The sequence below is a fragment of the Plodia interpunctella genome, chromosome 22 (genome assembly GCF_027563975.2).
Source record: "Plodia interpunctella isolate USDA-ARS_2022_Savannah chromosome 22, ilPloInte3.2, whole genome shotgun sequence".
NCBI lineage: Eukaryota > Metazoa > Arthropoda > Insecta > Lepidoptera > Pyralidae > Plodia > Plodia interpunctella.
The window spans coordinates 5,256,739-5,278,508 of NC_071315.1; the positions used below are offsets into that span (position 1 = coordinate 5,256,739).

At 36.6% G+C, this 21,770-nt stretch overlaps 3 protein-coding genes across 5 annotated transcripts in view; 1 reads left to right on the top strand and 2 right to left on the bottom strand.

Moving 5' to 3' along the window:
- shot (short stop) overlaps positions 1-21,770 on the top strand; it is a 248,344-nt gene that overhangs the window by 31,809 nt on the left and 194,765 nt on the right. The gene's annotated exons all lie outside the window — the stretch shown is intronic.
- LOC128680003 (proteasome subunit alpha type-7-like) lies at positions 537-4,261 on the bottom strand. Its single transcript, XM_064436694.1, has 4 exons — positions 4,244-4,261; positions 3,019-3,120; positions 2,527-2,676; positions 537-801 (listed from the first exon to the last, which is right to left on the bottom strand). The coding sequence occupies exons 1-4, from the start codon at positions 4,259-4,261 to the stop codon at positions 682-684; spliced, it is 390 nt and encodes a 129-aa protein (XP_064292764.1). The 3' UTR covers positions 537-681.
- On the bottom strand, positions 4,501-8,760 carry LOC128680002 (proteasome subunit alpha type-7-1-like). The gene is made up of 4 exons (XM_053762641.2): positions 8,438-8,760; positions 7,369-7,582; positions 6,491-6,640; positions 4,501-4,765 (listed from the first exon to the last, which is right to left on the bottom strand). Exons 1-4 carry the CDS (start codon positions 8,695-8,697, stop codon positions 4,646-4,648), a joined length of 744 nt encoding a protein of 247 aa, XP_053618616.1. The 5' UTR covers positions 8,698-8,760; the 3' UTR covers positions 4,501-4,645.

Here is a 21,770-nt window from a genome sequence, read left to right on the forward strand (position 1 = left end):
TTACGCTCTATCTACTCAAACTTATTGAAATTGCATAATATACATACAATAGTTTGAAGTATGGAGACGGATATGGAAAATAACTGTTCCCGAGGGAAAGTTACGCGGGAGAAGCCGTAGGCAAAAGCTACTTCTATATGTATGAAAAATAACTGTGTGGAGCCGGTATTAATTTTGTTTTGTGAATGCCGGCTATAGAAATAAGTTTTTGCGCCACTACTGCGATCTACTGGTGGCTCCTATAAACAACTTCGATATGACTGAACGCCTCGCTCTCACTGAAGTGGCGTGTAGCATTTAGTACGCATCGACTATTGTAGATGGCGTTGGTAGTACCTGAATTATATTTTTTTTGTCATAGGTACGCACTAACTAAATAAAATTAGAGGTTTGTCATCGACAAGGCAAGTATTAATATAAGCATATAATATTTGTATGTAATAAAATAAGTATTTCGTTTTGAAACTTTCTTAGCGAAATTATAGGTAGGTACGCTACTAAAATATATAGAACAAGACAGAAAAGAAAAATGAATGTATTAAAAAAAAGAATATTTAATTAATACAATAACAACAATACAACACGACAACACGCCATTATCTAAAACTAACAATATTATATAATAAATTATTAACTAATTTTATTTTTACTTGTTTTTTACAAAAGTCCGTTTTAAAAGTACTATTTCTTTTTCTTGTCAGATTCGGCTTTCGCCTTTTCATGAGCTATTTCAGCTGATATGGACGCCACAAGGTCTTCATCCAACAGCTTCATAGGCTTACCATTTGTAATTACTGCCACCTATAAAAAAAACGTTTACAAATTAATGAATGCAGATTTATTTCATTGCACTCGGACAGATGACGATACGAATGCACGAAGATCGCTTACCTACCTAGGAAAAAAACAGCAATGTATGCCGAAACCGCCAATGTTTGGCGAACTATTTGCCGATACACTATTGGCAAATAGTTCGCCAAATATACAAATATACATTGCTGTTTTTCCTTGCGGTAAATAAAAGTCACCAGATTAAGCATATTGGATCAAATTGTGCAGTCATTCGTACGGATGACAATAATTTAATAACACGACAGCGGGCAACAATTTAATAAAACCCAGTTATGGAAAACAATAACCCAATATTGTTTTCCCGGACACAAAAGTAAAAATAACATTTTGAAATTTATGACTAATAGGTATTGATAGATTGACAAATGCCGATGTCCGTGCAAAGTGGTAAAGAAAAAATAGGAAAACGGACCATGGGCTCCGACGCTTTATGGCTGAAGAAGACACCGGGAAAACGGTTAAATTAGTGAAATGGAGGGTGTTTCATCATAGTGTTTTGATGGCCGCGGCCGCGCTGTCATTACAATTTATCGAATTTTGAACAAAACAAGAATTGACTGACTTTAAAATAATTAATCTGTACAATGGTAATGTCAATTTAACGAATGATCGGTTTTGGAAATTATTCCTTCCTCAAGAAAATTGACGGATCGTAATGGCACTGAGATCCACCTATGTCGACCTCAGCCACAGTAACTGTGGCGAGAGCAAACAACACTCGATTTGGTATGCCGTCACACTGACTCACGGTTTGCCGTCGAAACAATTTTATTATTGACAAATATAGACATGCCTCTTCAATTAAAACATTAATAAAGTGTCTGCGCTGCTAACGGCATTGTTAATTAGCTTTCAACACGACTGCAGAGGACAGAGGAATTTGCCACATGCCAGTAGTTTCTAGCTTTTTGAGAAATTACCATCTATACATATAATAAAACTGTAAGTGGACTATGTCCTAAACAAAAATATTTATATGGGTGTTTTTATGGGGCTAATTATATGGGTGTTTTTATGAAGCCAAAACAACACTTAGAATTTTCTGCAGCATTTAAATAAAAGGTTTATTTAATTGAGTAAAATACTTATAAGTACTTAGGCAAACCTCCCGACAAGCTTTTATGGTCATATAAATTGTGTGTAATGAGGTTATAAGTTGATAGTTAAAATTTTAAAGGAAAATATTATTTTCTTCTTTTTGGAGCATTTAAATAAAAGCTTTTTTGTTTGTTTTTTTCTTTTTCGTTTAATTTATTTTTAATTTTTAGTTATCGCTGACTAGCTTTCTAATAAATAGAATGACGTCACATTATTTTTCGAGTTACTCTCAACAAGCCCTTTCATTTGATACCCATATTGTAGAAATGCATTTAAAACAACTATTACGCCTTCTTAGATAATCCGCCATATTGGATTTAGAATGACGTCACATAGTTTATCATGTATTGTCATCCAAACAAAACGTGTATACAAAATTTCAGCTGAATCGGTTAAAGATATCTGCTTCAAAATTGAGTAGCAATTTTCCACTCGAACAAACAAACATACATTTAAATACATACTTTGCAAGTTAAATAAAAGCTTTTAAAAACTAGTATCAATAATAAAACTTTGGCTTTGACTTTGGGTAAAACTGTAAAGAAACGGTAAGTTAAATATAAAAATAAATATTACCTGTAAGTTCTTCTGCCCAGACTGTATAACTTCAAGCAGGGCCTTGATGGCCAGTTTGACAGCACCATTCTCCGTGGCCACCAGCGCAGGCGTGTACTTCTCTTCCAGGAACTCCCTCACTGACTTGTCGCATCTGCCGATCGAGCTAGCCTGAAAATGAATCCGCAAATACATGTGCCGCCTCACTGTGTGGTTCCGCCTTAGAATAGGACCACCCTATATCATCTCGTGAATGTCTTACGCGACGACGAAGGGACCTATAGCCTGGAAAGATGATAGATAACAATATTATTTCCAAGGAAGCTTGACGTCAGGCAGGCAGCTTTCCTTTCCCGGGCTTCGTGGCGTCACAGTCCCGAACGCCACCGGGTACTTGACAGATCGCCGGATCTCTTAAGGGAGATGTTAAGAGCAACCATAATTTGAAAAAATGAAACATTTTATCTTACAATTTATATTCTAATCTGTGTCTCAACTTCGCGTGTAACTCACGGTTTCATTCAGGGCTGTGACACCACAAAGCCTCTTCTTGTCAAGTCGGAATGGCTTGAGTATTATATAATTTTCGACCAATATGTGGGTACGGTTATGGTTCTATTGTTGGCTTCGTTTAGGTCCTCCATCGTGCAAGGGCAGTTGGGACACCACGACAACAGAAAGGCCATAGACTGGATGGTAGTAGTCACACAGGCTGTGGTTGGAAAAGACCCACTTAGCTCGGTTTTCTTGGCATCTCTCTACACCGGGCCGGAGTCTATTTTGAGACTTCCAGGCTGCCTAAGAGAGGTTCCCACCCGGTGCAAAACTTCTGTGGGAGAAAGAGGGAGAGTATATCTACTCTTTCCCTCTCCACACGTGTTTTCGATAATCTCCTGTACCTTCCATTCAAAATAAATTCCCGAAGGTTCGAACTCGGGACCCCTCGGTTCAGAGGCAAGCACTTTACCACTGCGCCACCGAGGTCGGTCGACTATGTGTGGTTCCGCCCTAACATGGTTTATGTTAGGGTGGGACAGGGCTTTGGCCACTTCCCATCAGGTTGAAAGCATGCCTGTTCGCTTGCTTAGTTAGTAGAATAAAAAAAATTGGATCTCCATATGATCTACATTAGTCCCTTAATCGCCTACACGCCTCCCGTATCGACGCATAGCTTCGGCTTTAGACTACTAATAGTATATATTATATTTTGTAAAATAATAATGTACCTATAGGCGGTATTCAATTAAGGATAAGGTTTATGAAGTCTATGAAGTGAATGGTATGAAGAAGGTTTATGAAGTGTATTTTTAAAATACTAGGCGTGATTTATTCAGTTGTATGTAAATTATTATAATGGCATTTTGAAATTGGATAAATCAGGTTTTTAAAGGTGACCTGTATCCAATCCTAATTAATATTATAAATGCGAAAGTATGTTTGTTTGTTTCTAACTTCTTCTTTACGCTCTATCTACTCAAACTTATTGAAATTGCATAATATACATACAATAGTTTGAAGTATGGAGACGGATATGGAAAATAACTGTTCCCGAGGGAAAGTTACGCGGGAGAAGCCGTAGGCAAAAGCTACTTCTATATGTATGAAAAATAACTGTGTGGAGCCGGTATTAATTTTGTTTTGTGAATGCCGGCTATAGAAATAAGTTTTTGCGCCACTACTGCGATCTACTGGTGGCTCCTATAAACAACTTCGATATGACTGAACGCCTCGCTCTCACTGAAGTGGCGTGTAGCATTTAGTACGCATCGACTATTGTAGATGGCGTTGGTAGTACCTGAATTATATTTTTTTTGTCATAGGTACGCACTAACTAAATAAAATTAGAGGTTTGTCATCGACAAGGCAAGTATTAATATAAGCATATAATATTTGTATGTAATAAAATAAGTATTTCGTTTTGAAACTTTCTTAGCGAAATTATAGGTAGGTACGCTACTAAAATATATAGAACAAGACAGAAAAGAAAAATGAATGTATTAAAAAAAAGAATATTTAATTAATACAATAACAACAATACAACACGACAACACGCCATTATCTAAAACTAACAATATTATATAATAAATTATTAACTAATTTTATTTTTACTTGTTTTTTACAAAAGTCCGTTTTAAAAGTACTATTTCTTTTTCTTGTCAGATTCGGCTTTCGCCTTTTCATGAGCTATTTCAGCTGATATGGACGCCACAAGGTCTTCATCCAACAGCTTCATAGGCTTACCATTTGTAATTACTGCCACCTATAAAAAAAACGTTTACAAATTAATGAATGCAGATTTATTTCATTGCACTCGGACAGATGACGATACGAATGCACGAAGATCGCTTACCTACCTAGGAAAAAAACAGCAATGTATGCCGAAACCGCCAATGTTTGGCGAACTATTTGCCGATACACTATTGGCAAATAGTTCGCCAAATATACAAATATACATTGCTGTTTTTCCTTGCGGTAAATAAAAGTCACCAGATTAAGCATATTGGATCAAATTGTGCAGTCATTCGTACGGATGACAATAATTTAATAACACGACAGCGGGCAACAATTTAATAAAACCCAGTTATGGAAAACAATAACCCAATATTGTTTTCCCGGACACAAAAGTAAAAATAACATTTTGAAATTTATGACTAATAGGTATTGATAGATTGACAAATGCCGATGTCCGTGCAAAGTGGTAAAGAAAAAATAGGAAAACGGACCATGGGCTCCGACGCTTTATGGCTGAAGAAGACACCGGGAAAACGGTTAAATTAGTGAAATGGAGGGTGTTTCATCATAGTGTTTTGATGGCCGCGGCCGCGCTGTCATTACAATTTATCGAATTTTGAACAAAACAAGAATTGACTGACTTTAAAATAATTAATCTGTACAATGGTAATGTCAATTTAACGAATGATCGGTTTTGGAAATTATTCCTTCCTCAAGAAAATTGACGGATCGTAATGGCACTGAGATCCACCTATGTCGACCTCAGCCACAGTAACTGTGGCGAGAGCAAACAACACTCGATTTGGTATGCCGTCACACTGACTCACGGTTTGCCGTCGAAACAATTTTATTATTGACAAATATAGACATGCCTCTTCAATTAAAACATTAATAAAGTGTCTGCGCTGCTAACGGCATTGTTAATTAGCTTTCAACACGACTGCAGAGGACAGAGGAATTTGCCACATGCCAGTAGTTTCTAGCTTTTTGAGAAATTACCATCTATACATATAATAAAACTGTAAGTGGACTATGTCCTAAACAAAAATATTTATATGGGTGTTTTTATGGGGCTAATTATATGGGTGTTTTTATGAAGCCAAAACAACACTTAGAATTTTCTGCAGCATTTAAATAAAAGGTTTATTTAATTGAGTAAAATACTTATAAGTACTTAGGCAAACCTCCCGACAAGCTTTTATGGTCATATAAATTGTGTGTAATGAGGTTATAAGTTGATAGTTAAAATTTTAAAGGAAAATATTATTTTCTTCTTTTTGGAGCATTTAAATAAAAGCTTTTTTGTTTGTTTTTTTCTTTTTCGTTTAATTTATTTTTAATTTTTAGTTATCGCTGACTAGCTTTCTAATAAATAGAATGACGTCACATTATTTTTCGAGTTACTCTCAACAAGCCCTTTCATTTGATACCCATATTGTAGAAATGCATTTAAAACAACTATTACGCCTTCTTAGATAATCCGCCATATTGGATTTAGAATGACGTCACATAGTTTATCATGTATTGTCATCCAAACAAAACGTGTATACAAAATTTCAGCTGAATCGGTTAAAGATATCTGCTTCAAAATTGAGTAGCAATTTTCCACTCGAACAAACAAACATACATTTAAATACATACTTTGCAAGTTAAATAAAAGCTTTTAAAAACTAGTATCAATAATAAAACTTTGGCTTTGACTTTGGGTAAAACTGTAAAGAAACGGTAAGTTAAATATAAAAATAAATATTACCTGTAAGTTCTTCTGCCCAGACTGTATAACTTCAAGCAGGGCCTTGATGGCCAGTTTGACAGCACCATTCTCCGTGGCCACCAGCGCAGGCGTGTACTTCTCTTCCAGGAACTCCCTCACTGACTTGTCGCATCTGCCGATCGAGCTAGCCTGAAAATGAATCCGCAAATACATGTGCCGCCTCACTGTGTGGTTCCGCCTTAGAATAGGACCACCCTATATCATCTCGTGAATGTCTTACGCGACGACGAAGGGACCTATAGCCTGGAAAGATGATAGATAACAATATTATTTCCAAGGAAGCTTGACGTCAGGCAGGCAGCTTTCCTTTCCCGGGCTTCGTGGCGTCACAGTCCCGAACGCCACCGGGTACTTGACAGATCGCCGGATCTCTTAAGGGAGATGTTAAGAGCAACCATAATTTGAAAAAATGAAACATTTTATCTTACAATTTATATTCTAATCTGTGTCTCAACTTCGCGTGTAACTCACGGTTTCATTCAGGGCTGTGACACCACAAAGCCTCTTCTTGTCAAGTCGGAATGGCTTGAGTATTATATAATTTTCGACCAATATGTGGGTACGGTTATGGTTCTATTGTTGGCTTCGTTTAGGTCCTCCATCGTGCAAGGGCAGTTGGGACACCACGACAACAGAAAGGCCATAGACTGGATGGTAGTAGTCACACAGGCTGTGGTTGGAAAAGACCCACTTAGCTCGGTTTTCTTGGCATCTCTCTACACCGGGCCGGAGTCTATTTTGAGACTTCCAGGCTGCCTAAGAGAGGTTCCCACCCGGTGCAAAACTTCTGTGGGAGAAAGAGGGAGAGTATATCTACTCTTTCCCTCTCCACACGTGTTTTCGATAATCTCCTGTACCTTCCATTCAAAATAAATTCCCGAAGGTTCCGTCTGGAACAGATGAGGTTGTCCATCATAATCAAACCCTCCGATGAGACAGGAGATACCGAAAGGCCTCCGTCCGTTACTCTGCGTGTACTGCTGCTTCATCTCTGCTATGTACTTCGTGATGTACTCTATGGAAACCGGATCTTCTACTGTGAGGCGGTAGGACTGGCATTCGATTTGGGATCTGGAAAATGAGAATTATTCCAAAAGTTACTCGAGGGAAAAGTATCCTTCTCATGGTCCAGAACCTGGACTGTAAAGTATAATATTTATATGCCATACTCCTGGCGACATGGCTCCGCCATGTTATACAAACTATTTATACATAATTATACTATGTTTCAAGTAAATAAACATTTCATTCATTCAGTGTATACACAAGGGAGACCACGAGACCGAAATGAACGACTTCTTGGCCAGTGAACGGTTTGTCATTGCTTTCTTCATTTCAAAAACTAGCTGATAAATCATAAACTAGAGTGAAAGTATCCTGATGATGCTTCCCTTCACCGGAAGCAAGGTGATGTAAACTTAAGATATATGAGTCAGATTGGTCTACAAACATGTGACACGAGTAGAATTCGAACCTGAGACCTTATATATCATGTCTGTAATAGGCACATAATGAAACTAATCTAACGATATAGTCAAAATCGCAAGAAGATACTGGAGGCAAGTAACTTTCAATCGGTCTTTGAAAGAGGCAGTGGATTTTTTGTTGCCGAGATGTCATCATCATCTAATATAAATATTACTTTAATTACTTTCATATTAGGATCTGTTATTAAAACAGTGCGAGACAAACTCCGACACTCAACGGCTGAGGAACCGGAAACACGCTCAGATGAATAAACAGGCGGAGACCAGGTAAGCCAAGAACCAGATGGCGAGATGACTTGAACAGGTTCCTGGAAAACTATAACACAGAACCTGACCAAATGGCAAGATAGGAGTGAGGCCTTTGGCCAGCAGTAGGACACCCAATGGCTCTAAATAATTCGTGTGTGTAGCAATATAAATAATCGGTTTCGTTGTCTACCTCGATATAAGTATCCTGGCATCGGCCTTCCACCCCGCGAAAGCCATCATGACATGGTTATCGAGCGCCACGATCTTCTTCTCCGACCTCGCATCCTGCAGCTGTCCTATCGTCTTCTTCTCCACTGCAATCACGATGCAGGTGTCTCCTCTTATGCCGACCGCTGCCGACCCTCGCCTGGCAGCTTCCTGGGCATACTGGACTTGCAGGAGCTGACCGTCTGGCGAAAATACTGTTATGGCCCGGTCGTAGCTGGCCATGGCTTGAGTGACAAGTTGGACGTTGATTGATGTCAAATTTTTGATTGACTGATTTATTGATGTCGTGAACCATAGACCTTGAAAAGATAGCATTGTGATGTTTTCTTACTTTTGCTTTTTAGAGCTGCACGTAGTGTTTATTCCGGGGGTTCGGATCATTAACTATATCAAAATCGGCTCAGCGGTTCAGCCGTGAAAGCGTGACAGACAGAATTTCGTAATTATAATGTCAGTGTGGATTATTTAGATGATGCCTAAAGACATCTGACATGATTCGTAGTCAATGGATTTATTCAGAAATTAGACCTTCACAGGCGCTTATTCACAGAATATTCTAATACGAAATTAAATAATATTTATCAAAGCTGCTGACTACTAGCATTGATTTTTACGACTACCGTAAAAACTGTACATCCACTGTTCCATGACTTATTATAATTGACGTCGTCTTGTCATAACATATAATCTAAGCTGAAAACTAACGACCCGCCTCAACTTCGTTTGGGTAAAACCCTAATGAAAATAGTGGTCTATGTTACTCCTGAAGTGACAAATTTGAGTTGTCCTGAAGGTTGCGTCTATCTCTGTGACAAGTTTTTGAATTTATTCATTACAATTACAAACAAAAAAAAACAATACAAATATTTTCTCCTTATAATATAATAGGCCTAGGACGAGATGGTCTGACGACATCAAAAAGTTCGACAAAGAATGGCAAGAGAACACAAAGGATAAGAATGCGTAGAAAAAGTTAGAGGAGGCTTTTGCCCAGCAGTGGGACTCAAACAGCTAATAAAAATAATAATATTATTATGGATAAAATGACTTTGATGATAATTTAAACTGATTCCGTAATCGTTAAATTAGGATCTGCCGGACCAAAATATTGGTTTAACCAATCAATAGTACAAATAGTTATGGACATAGTATGGTGTCATTCATCAAATATGACATAGTTATTTACATATATCCGTATAATATAGTAGTTACCGCGCGAACTGTGATATTCTTGGGTAAATACATAGTGTAGTACAATTGGAACTCAAAAAACAATGTCTGTGTGCGATTTATCAATGGATAAATACATATAATAAAACTGTAAGTATGTCTGTACATAGGAGATAGTAATGAAAAACAATTATGGGAGATTTTTATGGGACTAATAGAAGCCAAAATATATATTTTTAAGAATTTTTGTATGTCTGTCTATATGTTTATTCGCGCATCACGCAAAATCCATTGGATGGAATTTGATCACAGATAAAAGAACATAACGCTTCAACTTAAAATTTGGTATAGGTTACATCGCGTTATTGGCGTAAGTAAGGCATGAAGTAAACGCGAGTGAAGTCGTGGGCAAAAGCGAGTTAAGAAATAAATCATCACAAATGTAGCCTTCGAGTTTCGCAACTCTTGGCTCTGTCTTGGGTCTAAGGGATAAAGTTGTGATAGGTACTCGTACTGTATAAATAACTACTTTTTTAACCGCGGCTTCGCCCGCGTCATTTCTCACGGGAGCAGTTATTTTTCGGGATTTAAGGTACCCTATATCCTTTTCCGTACTTTAAACTATACCTATGTATGCAAAATTATTCAAGAATATTGGTTGAGTAGATAGAGTCTGAAGAGATAACAAACTTACTTTCGCATTTATAATATTAGTTAGGATACGATATCGTATAGGTATACCTATTTGTTACACTTCCACGCAATATCTTTCGTATTTATAAAATAATATATTGCTTTAATAGTAATAATAATTTAATATTATATAACTCATTTGTGCACTTAAAATGTTACTTACAATAAGACCTAATGTACACCAAATGAAAGCAATAAAGAACTATGAACTATTTTAAACAAAAACATTGATACCGCGTCGTAAAATATTTATTTATTTTTTAATTAAGCTACATGACTTAGATTTAAATATTTTTTTGGCGTGACATTAATTACAATCGTAAAGGATTTTATACGGAATTATTTAATTTTCCAAAATGGGTGACCGGGTCAGCGACCTCTCTTCAAAATGGCGGACAGGCACGCACTAGCTTGGTGAAATTAGTTCTGGCTCTTATAAATTAGCTTACTGGTTCTTCACATGCGAATTCTGTGCCTGATTCTCGTTGGAACGATAACGGATTGATTTTTAAAACTTTCATAGTCAAAACGCCTTCGTATATACGTATTTTACATGGCTGAGGCCCACGCCCATTATGTGGAATGTAACACACACAACCTGGGCAATATTAATGGTTTGTTGTTCCCTCTTCATTGTCATCAGTGTGCAGATTTCCTCACAATTCTCACTCACCTCACTTCTTCAGCGGAAACAAATGAAGGAAAACTATAAATTTTATTGCACTATGATAGTGCAATAAAATGTATAAATGCATTCACATAATGAAACACGATATTCAAATGTCACTGTAATTGATCAATTTTATTTACCCCCGCGAGTATACCTCGCGGGGCCCTTATCTATTATAATAATTAATAATAGTAACGCCTTTTGACTCCAACATTTGTGACGTCACTTGTGCCCACTGTCATAAGTCACTGTCAGAAGACTCCTATTAATTTTTTTTTGACACATGGACAAAAGCACGACAAAAATGGGTATCTGATTTGACTTGGCAACTATCTTATTATAGTAGCACGATTATGAATCGAAAATTCGTTCGTACAGGCTTGCGTTTTAATTTAATCAATGGACAACCGCCGGCCGCTTAAAAATCAAAAATTCACCAATTTCAAGAAACTTGTCAATCTTAAACTTGAATTGTGTGGGTCAATGTACCTATTAACTAAAATGGAGCTTGCTAATGAATGTAGACGTATAAAACTCCCAAACTCCATAGTAACATGCAAATTGATTCTAAACCTAATAAACATATCCATCCACAACCGCATATGTTCGCCAAAATCAATTTGGAGATATCGTTTCATTTATTTCCGTCGAAATATTTCAATTTTGATTTTAAAATACATTTCATAAACTCGCTGCGCCCCTGGGATTCGTTCCCGTGGGAATTTCGGGGTAAAATGTACCCTATTGTAATTCCAGGTTATATTCTACTCGTGTACCAAATTTCATATCAATTCGTCCAGTAGTTTTTGCGTGAAAGAGTAATAAACTTACACACGTACATCCTAATAAACTTTTGCATTTGTAATACTATTAGGAGTAGTAGAATTAATAGAAAATGAATTAGTGGGATACTATAGTTTAATTACACATAGCACAAGTCTCCGACTTGATTCGAGGCTAAATTCCTATTTTCTGGCATTTTTTGACATATGCCATGCCAGGTGCCTTCAAACCCAACAGCCATCCCAAGGTCACAATCACAACTTTCAAAGCTCCATCCATGACGCCCTGCATCGATTCGTGGGCGGGCGGAGGCGAGACTATTACCAAATATTATACAAAGTCATGATGTCACTGCATGACTTTGTGGTCATTGGTCAGTCTTTTATAGAACCTTATTTCCTATCTTAACTAATATTATAAATGAGGATATATGTGTGTATTCGGTAATAGTCATGGATTTAGTAAATACTGTCAGTTCCTATTATTATCTCATTGAGAACTCTGTTACAATTTAACTTTGAAGACCCGTCACACACAGACCTTAATCCATAATACTGTTAATAAAAAAGCTATTCACGACCCGTGGCTTTTTTTTCATGACCTACCTTCATAGCACAGTTACTTTAATTCAATTTTTTTTTACAATACCTACCGGTCGGTCCATATAAGGTTATGCCAATGAAAAAATATTAGTATGACAAATAATGTAGGTGTGTTTGTTACGTTTAACGACATAATATTTATTAATAGGCTGTGTCAACGTCTAAAAATATTGTATTAGTTAACCGGAATATCGGTCAAGAGGCGTTTTTAAACCCCCCGATGCAAAAAGAAGGGTGTTATAAGTTTGACCGCTAAGTGTGTCGTGTCTGTCTATCTGTGTACGTGGCACTGTAGCTGACTAATGGATGAACCGATTTGGATGCGGTTTTTTTCGTTTTGAAAAGTTGTAGCGAAATTATTACTTAAAGTCGGGGATTTTCTAATTTGTCTAACAAATAAATTTGTAGACTAAAACGTCAATTAAAACTTTTAGTTGACGTTTATGAGTCACTCTTTCACAGACCGAGAAACGTTTACCAGTGACATAGATAGATACGATCAACTGATCTGAATTGATGATGATAGAGAGAGCTATCAAGCAGTTTTGTTTCATTTGTAATGAAGAGTTTTTGCCCGTCGTAAGCAGGTGAATTATATCAGATACTCAGATCTTTTGCCTGCGGCTTCGCCCGCGTGAGTTCCGAGAAAGCGGAACACAAATTTTCACCCCCCATTATAGTCAATTCCGGGGTTGATTTTTGAAAAAAAAGCAACCTATCTTTGAACGGTAGCCTTTAACTATATACATACCAAATTTCATCAAAATCGGTCCAGCGGTTTAGCCGTGAAAGCGGAAAAGACAGACTTTCGCATTTATAATATTAGTATGGATGAAAGATATTAGTTCTATTGTTAGGGTGAGTTGCATTGCACCAGTTCCGAAAAGCTAGAGTTTCTGCGAAACTATTACTTGAACAAGGTTCATTCACATCCAGCTATTTTGCACGACACCTGCATTCCAGAATGCACTCAAAATATACTTTCAGTCGTTGTAATAAATGCTACAATGCCATACGCAATCTAAGCACTTCCATAACAAATGCATGTAAACGTTCAGCATTGCAATTTTGACTCTTTTATCACGCACAAATAAGGGCGATAATAGCTTGGTAATATGCTTAGGTTTTCCAAGTAAGGATTTTCTGGGTTCGGAAGTTTGACTTAGCTGAAATAGACCAGAAACAGGCCAAGTGATATTTCCTGTTTTGCACTGAACAATCGCTTTTGAGGTAAAGTATAATATTAACTTTCCGGAGACTACACTGTAAAGGTTTGTGCACACCTAATGCGTATACATCGTCAACGCACAGTGATTATATATATATATATATATATCACTGTGCGTTGTATATATATATATATATATATATTTCTGCCCCACAATCCCGTTAATAATTTTCCATATAGACCACAGTTTAACCTTGATCGTTCCGTTCCGTATCTTTTACCACACACACACACACACACACACACACACACACACACACACACACACAGTTTAACTTAGGGCGAAGTGTGTGGGTATGCATTTTACTTATCATTATCGAGGCGATTCGCAGTGAGACGCAGCTAGCCAATCACAGTGCGCTATTGTGATGCGACGACAACCACACCGCAATGTGATTGGTTAGTTGCTTTTCACTGCGAATCGACTTCGCCCTCAGATTCTTGTATACAAAGCTGAACCGTAATCAAAATTGTCGTTGTTAAATAACAAAAAGCTTCGAAGGGAAACCTGTAACTTAAATGGTAAAAAATGCCGCATCGGTTTAATTGCGATGGAGCTCGAGTTATAGTTAAGTTAAGCTGAAGATTGGAGGGCTGTTGAGACTTTTAAACTTAAACGCTACCAATACCAATGTTATAAGTACATATTAGCTTGTTATTACTACTAACTTCTTTGACATATGCGCAAGCGCATGTGGGTTTGTCTGTCCGTAGGCGGGATTACGACATCGACAACGATAGTGTCAACTAAGTGTTATCAAAAACAAAGTTCTTTTTTGGCGACGACATTTGCCGAGGAGTGATTTAGTTTTAGTCATAAAATTTGTTATGATTTTGTTTGAAATAGGTCGCGATGACATCAATATGATGTCGACATGAGATCCATGTTTTTATTTAATGGTTTATGGCTTACCATCTGTGTATGGTGCTTTGATTTGGATTGCACTACCGGCCCGTCCTGACTTCGCTCGGGTTAATGCTCAATCCTATCCTACTAATATTCTAAATGCGAACGTTTGTGAGGATGTATGTGTGTATGTTGTGTTATTACTCTTTTAGGCAAAATCTACTGGACGGATTGTTATGAAATTTTGGTACACGGGTAGAATATAACCTGGTATAACATATAGGGTACTTTTTATCCCTAAATTCCTACGTGAGCGAAGCCCCGGGGCGCAGCAAATAAATTATACATGTAAACTCTCCTCTTATATATCACACTATCTAATTACAAGACAATAATAAAAGTGGAAGATAATATAAGAATAGAAGAAACTGGGAAAACATTCAAATGAGCGTTCCAGTCATTAGTAATTAAAATTTAAAATCTTATTTGTTCCTTTTGATCGTATTATTGCTAACACTGGCGTTAGGTTTTATTCAAGCCACGTAAAAGCATCTGCCATGCAATTTTACGATAAACTACCGCCATCCACAAGAAGTGACAAGAATTCATTCCTATTTAGAGTTTTGCAATAAAAGTAGGTCGCCAAACAGCTTCCACTGAACTAGAGCAATCCTATTGTCGCACCTACGCGGCCCTATTGATAACTTAAACAAAGGTACTACATAATTATTACCATTCTGCCCTGATGAATTACACTTGTGATAATTGTGTGTGTACAGTCAACAGCGCGTCACCCGTAGACAGAGAGATGTTGCCCGGGGCTTGGTTCCTGTAGGAATTTTGAGATAAAATATAGCCTATAGCAATCTTGAATAATGTACCTTACTAATGGTGAAATAATTTTTGAAATCGGTTCGGTGGTTTCGGAGATTACCCGCCTCAAACATAAAAACTCACAAACGCTTATTTATAATAATAGTATAAGAAATGCATATTAGAAATACACGTGAACAAATCAAATCTAAAATATTTTACGTCCCTCGTAGTTTTATGACGCCTAATCTACCGCTTATTATGAGATGGGCTGCGAAGTTGTATTTAAATATTCTGTCTGTCTGTCTCATTTGACTACTATATAGCTTGTCTTTAGTTTTGTTTTTGATATCCGCACATCATAAATAGCACCTGGATAATTTAGTCTAGCACACCACACGGTGCTATTCAAAATGGTGCGCTAAATGGAATAAGCTTATCACTAGTTCAATCAATATATATGCGGATTCATTACGAGAAAATATTTGTACTTTTATTTATAATTAAAAAAATTAAAAACTACGCGACCGATTTTGATGAAATTTGGCACAGAGACAGGCTAAACCTTCTACTTTTATATTACTGTTTTATCCGAGCGAAGTCGAGACGAGATGCTAGTAAAATCTAATACAAACACCCCTAACTCACGATTATGATAGCAATTAATAAAATTAACATCTTACAATCAAGTTACATGCACTGTATGACACTGTGTACATTGGATTATTATGCAGATTATACTGAGGCAAGGATTGTCGTCGGCAACTGAATTGTTTAATGTAATCCTTGATGTATTGTGTTGATTATGGGGTACTTTGTTTTATAATGTGAAAGGATATCGGCTATGCACTGAAAGTAACATAGGTATCTATTATGTTATATTATGGAGATCGAGTATGTCATGCACACTCAAATGGTCAAACCGGTAGCGGCGTCGTGGATCGGGTCGGGAGGTTCCCTCTATTGTGGTTGAGCTTCGCGATGGCTGACTCACGCGTCAACTCGTGAACGGGTGCTGCCGGGGGGAACTGGTCAGCTCGATCTTTTATTAAAAGTTTTTTTTTGTTTGGTTAATTATACATATATATATATATATATATATTCCTTTCATCAGCACTTGATCACAATCATAATATGTTTCAGTATACCTTTTGACCATGTACTTTATTGTGTACTTACATTGTTATATTACTGATAAAAAATTATACATAAATTTATATTTAAAAAATGATAAGCCCTTCTGGCATAATAGGGACCAACACTGTTAGAATGAGTTTCTTTCGGCATTTCTTCTCAGCAGTGGTCGTTCCGAAATGCTAGTAGTTTGTAGATTTAGTAAACATCATTTAATTTAGAATATGACGTGAAAAGCTGCCTGTGAAGGCCTAATTTCTGAATAAATGATTTGATTTTGATTAGCAAACTGTTCGCCGAATTTCTGGTTGCAACATACTTTAGCGGTACGGTATATATGAGGTTTTTCTGTGCGGTAATAAAAAGCTCTCTTAATACATGTCTCAGTTCGTCGATAGTGTGTGTAAGAAACAATAATAATTGTAAGCCCCTCTGACGTGACAACACCGGCATTTCTACTCGGCAGTGGTCCTTCGGAAATGCCAGTAGTTTGTAGCTTGTGAGAAAATGCAATTTAATATAAAAATTGACGTAAAAAAGTGCCTGCGAAGGTCTTAATTTTTGAATGAAAATTGCCAGTTGTTTATTAAATTTTCGTTTTTATCCTGTGAATATATTCTATCGGTGATCCTGTTATATCCTATCGTGAATCCATTTGGAAGCAGTGTTCACGTGGATGTCGTACTAGGCGACTAAGGGAGACACAGCCTTGGTAGCTGATAGCATTCCCAAAGTAGGTTGACGTCATGCGGCCGGTGGTAATATTGTAGCAAAATAATCTAATGAATTTTCCATACCAGACAAAACGAAGTTATCATAATTATCTTGTTTATCCATACTTAAATTGCTGTACGAAAGCAATTTTATTTTTGTCATATCTTTGAAAGCTTTGTCATTATCACAGTGATTTTTGTCGCTGGTGTTTCCAATAATAGAAGGGCCTTCGAATAGTCATCAAAATAAAAATTTATGTCAGTGTCTCAATCATTGTAATCCAAGTAAATATTATTCTCATTGATATTCCCTACTTGGCTTGTTATGTAAGTGTTATTGAGGTTAAGGCACTTTTGGTGCGTCAGCGGCGGGTGGCCGCGAATTTTTAAATAGCTCTTACTTTCTACCAAAACTGGTGTTGTCCGGATTTTTTATCCCATTGTGTCAAAAAGCCATGTGATTTTTTATTACAAGCTTCTATTTAGTTCTCACCTCTCGGTTCAGAGGCAAGAACCTTACCACTGCGCCACCGAGGTCGTCGAAAGCTAAAATAGTTATCACTAAATTGAAGAACGTCGTTCTTATCGATAAAATATTTTCTGTTTCACACGACACGACTTGTGACTTGTCTTTTCTTTCATCTATGAATGCCCTTCCTGGATTTACTTTTCTTCTAGCTTAAAAGGGCCGTGGTCAAGTGGAATAAAACACATATGTGTAATGACTTGATTGGCATTAATGCCCAAGTTGCTGAATCATCGACATACAGGTTTCATAATGTTTTCCATTATCGGACTTGTGAGTATTTCCATTTTTCGTCCCATCTTAGTGCAAGCCACGCCCAACACTCCTTACCAACGACACCTACGCTTACTAATTGCCGCGTAATCAACATGCCGCAAGTCTAGATTTACGAGGTGAGTAGGATTAGATTAACATACAGTTGTCATAGTGTAGGATCGCTTGCCTAATACGGTTTAGTCATAGATTCTGATGTCCTTATTTGACTCTTATGTCAATAGAATAGATAACCAATATAACTATTTGTATTTCATCATCATAAACACTCATTTCACATGGGGCCTTTGCCCAGCAGTGGGACAACGAGGGTTAGCAAAAAAAACTCCTTAAAATATCCCCACTGCTGGGGCACAGGCCGACCGTATGGATGAATAAGGAGTTGGGCCATCACGCACCACGCGGGTCCATTGTGGATTGGCGGGTTTTAACGACTGCAAAATACAACCGGGATCAACGACTTAATGTGTCTTTATATATGTGTCTTCCGACGCAAGTAAGAGGTCAAGATAAAACATTTTTAGTCACCCATTCTGTGACCAACCAATACGAATGTCCTAACCATGATCCGTGTGCATTTACCACTGCGCCATTGAACTAGCTCCTTATATATATTAAGATATTCGTTTTTGGGTCCTTAGGACTTGTATTTATTTAAACTTTATTGGACAACATAACAACTTAACGTAAAAATCGAGTAACATACATTAAAAAAAATCGCGACGAATTGTGAACTTTCTAGTTTTTAAGTCGGTTAATGATAAATACAATAAAAATAAGACTATTAACGACCTCGGTGGCGCAGTGGTAAAGTTCTTGCCACTGAACTGAGAGGTCCCGGGTTCGATCCCCGGTCGGGTCATGATGGAAAATGATATTTTTCTGATTGGCCCGGGTCTTGGATGTTTATCTATATGTATTTGTTATAAAATATAGTACCGTTGAGTTAGTATCCCATAACACAAGTCTCGAACTTACTTTGGGGGCTAGCTCAATCTGTGTGATTTATCCCAATATCCCAATATAACAATTTTTGTTTCGTAATTTGTTTTTATCCAGTCTTTTGTCAGTCGGTTGCAAACACAAGAAACTCTAACAACATGCAGTAATGAAGATATTACTGACAGCCAATCAGCTTGCCTCAAATGGTGGCCATTGATCGGTGACCTAGAATGCTAACATGGAAATCTTGCTTATTTATGTACTGCCATGGATATATACAGGCCTATATGTCAGTTTCAAAGTGAGCTAAATTGAAGCGCCTAGGTACAATATTCCTAGTTGAAACGTTTAACTGTGTTTTAGGAAAGTCGCTTTTGTCTGTCCCTAGGTATTCTTAGATCTTTAAAACTACACAAGGAATTTTGATGCGGGTTTTTTTATAGATAGCGTCATTCCTTAGGATTTTTAAAACAATCATTACTATCCTGGTTTGTACACACATTTTTATCAATTTATTTGCGACTAGATGTTACTCGGGGCTTCGTTTCCGTGGGAATTTTGAGATAACCTATATTAATGTTGGATAATGTACCTTTCTCTCTTTTTATTTGAAATCGGTTAGGTAGTTTCGGTGATTACCCGCTTCAAACATACAAATTCACAAACGCTTACCTCTTTATAATAATAGTATAGATTTCTGAACGAATATACGCTTTCAAACAAAACGAAAATTTTGAAAATAATTAACGGCTATGTCGTTAAACGTATAACGTTTTTCATCGCATTTTTATTTTCAAAATCAACACAGTCAAAAACTTTTAGCATTAAATCGACATTTTGTAGGTCCTTTTACTAATTAGTCAGTGCAATAAAATTTTAAATTAATAAATACTTATTTAAAAAAAAACTAATTTCTTTTAACATTTTAAAAATTCTATCAATTTGCCTTGTCTATATATGGTTTCTATAGTGAATGAATTCGGTCAGATAAATCGATTGCTCGACAATCGTCTTCATTAAACCAATTGCCTTATTCGGCCGGTGACATCACATCTTCATTGACTGCCTCTTGGTTTCTTTACCAGCTTTTGCTCGCGACTTCGTCTCTGCATAGTCTTATTTCCTCACGGCTGAGCGTCGTAGAATAAAACACACTCAATAATTTTCTTGGCACTATTAATGGAGTTGACATTGCCTTCGCCATTTCACACAGCTTATAAACCAAACCAACTAGCGTGCAGGTTTCCTCACGATGTTTATCTTCACCGGTAGCAAATGGTGATAACAACTATTACATGAATCAGATTGGTATATATACTCGTGTGCACGAGTAGGATCCGAACCTATCCCAGGTTCGAATCCACAGGTGGTCTTAACCATTACATCACCACGTTTCAACGCGTTTCGCGACTTCATACGCGGCTTAACCTCATGGTAAAAATGGAACGAATCATAAGCCGTATATAGCCTAAATACGTAAGCCAATTCTTGATTAAACCAAGCAGGATTAAACCATGTAAAACTAAAACGCGTCTCGACTATTAATATTTGTGTCATCCCTGATTCATAAACAATCTGTTGTTTACTAAGAAATGCTCCATAAATGACAGTCATAGCTCTTAGATTATTTTATTAATAATTTAATTATTTCATAGGAGGAAAAAATATATGACCTAATTATATACGTTGGTCAAGGAATACGAGAAAATACTGATTGAAGAATACTTTTTTAAAGTACCTACAATGCTCGGCACATAAGTTGAATCAAAATGGCGACCGTCAGCGCAGGTTTAATTAGAGATAAAAGTGTTATTTATGGGATTTTTCGTGGTTACCCGCGAAATTCAAAACACTAGTTTATTTTTTCTAATATCTTTAATTAAACCTGCGCTGACGGTCGCCATTTTGGTTTACTATTTCTAGTTAGTTATATACATATTTTTAATTAGTTTTATTTAAATTTACTGTTAATGATGTTAATAAAAAAATAAGTTACTGACGAATGAATTAGTTATTTATATAAATGTCAGTTTTGACACAAGCTTTTATCGTCATCAGAGATATGTTATTTCAACACGTGACAAAATAAATTATGCCCGTAAATCATTGAGGGGTTCCCCAGTCTAGAGTCGATCCTGTATGCACCATCAGGTCATGCTTATTTCAATAATAACATAGTCATCCAAACTGAACGTATATAAAAAATAGCAAAAACCCCAAATACAAAAGAGTTACAAGATTTCATAAATTCAAATTTTTGCAATTTTTTTCTGTTTGTCCTAATGGCCTATACATATTTATCATACAATAAGCTGATATATGAAGAAAGCCAAAATCCTTTCAAAACACTTGACAATCACGTGAAATTTTATATTATATAGTAATTCCTCAAAAATCTACACACTACTGGCATTTCGGGACGACCACTGCTGAGAAGAAATGCCGAAAGTTTGGTCCCTATCATGCCAGAAGGGCTTACCATTATTGTTCCTTACATATATTTTTTTTCTAATAGTAGTAATACAAAATTATTTCAAATTAACCTCAATTTTTCATTCGCCCTTTTCCTAATTTTTCAAACTATGTGTTGTCATGGCATATCATAAAAATATTTACTTTTTTTGTTTCAGGTAACATTTATCTCGGACTGATTCTTCTGGCAGTTTATAAAGAAGATGGCGATACTATAATATTATCGGAAAGTCCGGTTTTCGATGCAGGAACCGAACGATCATAGAAACGTGTCAAGTTAACGGTGAAATTGCACTAAACCGCATCACAATTAACGTGGTCACAGAATATTATACCCTGCATGAGTAACTAAACTTTATTTATTTGAAAATTTATTTTTTCTTTGATTTGTCGTTGGCTGTGTTGAATATTTTTATTACAGTGAATTTT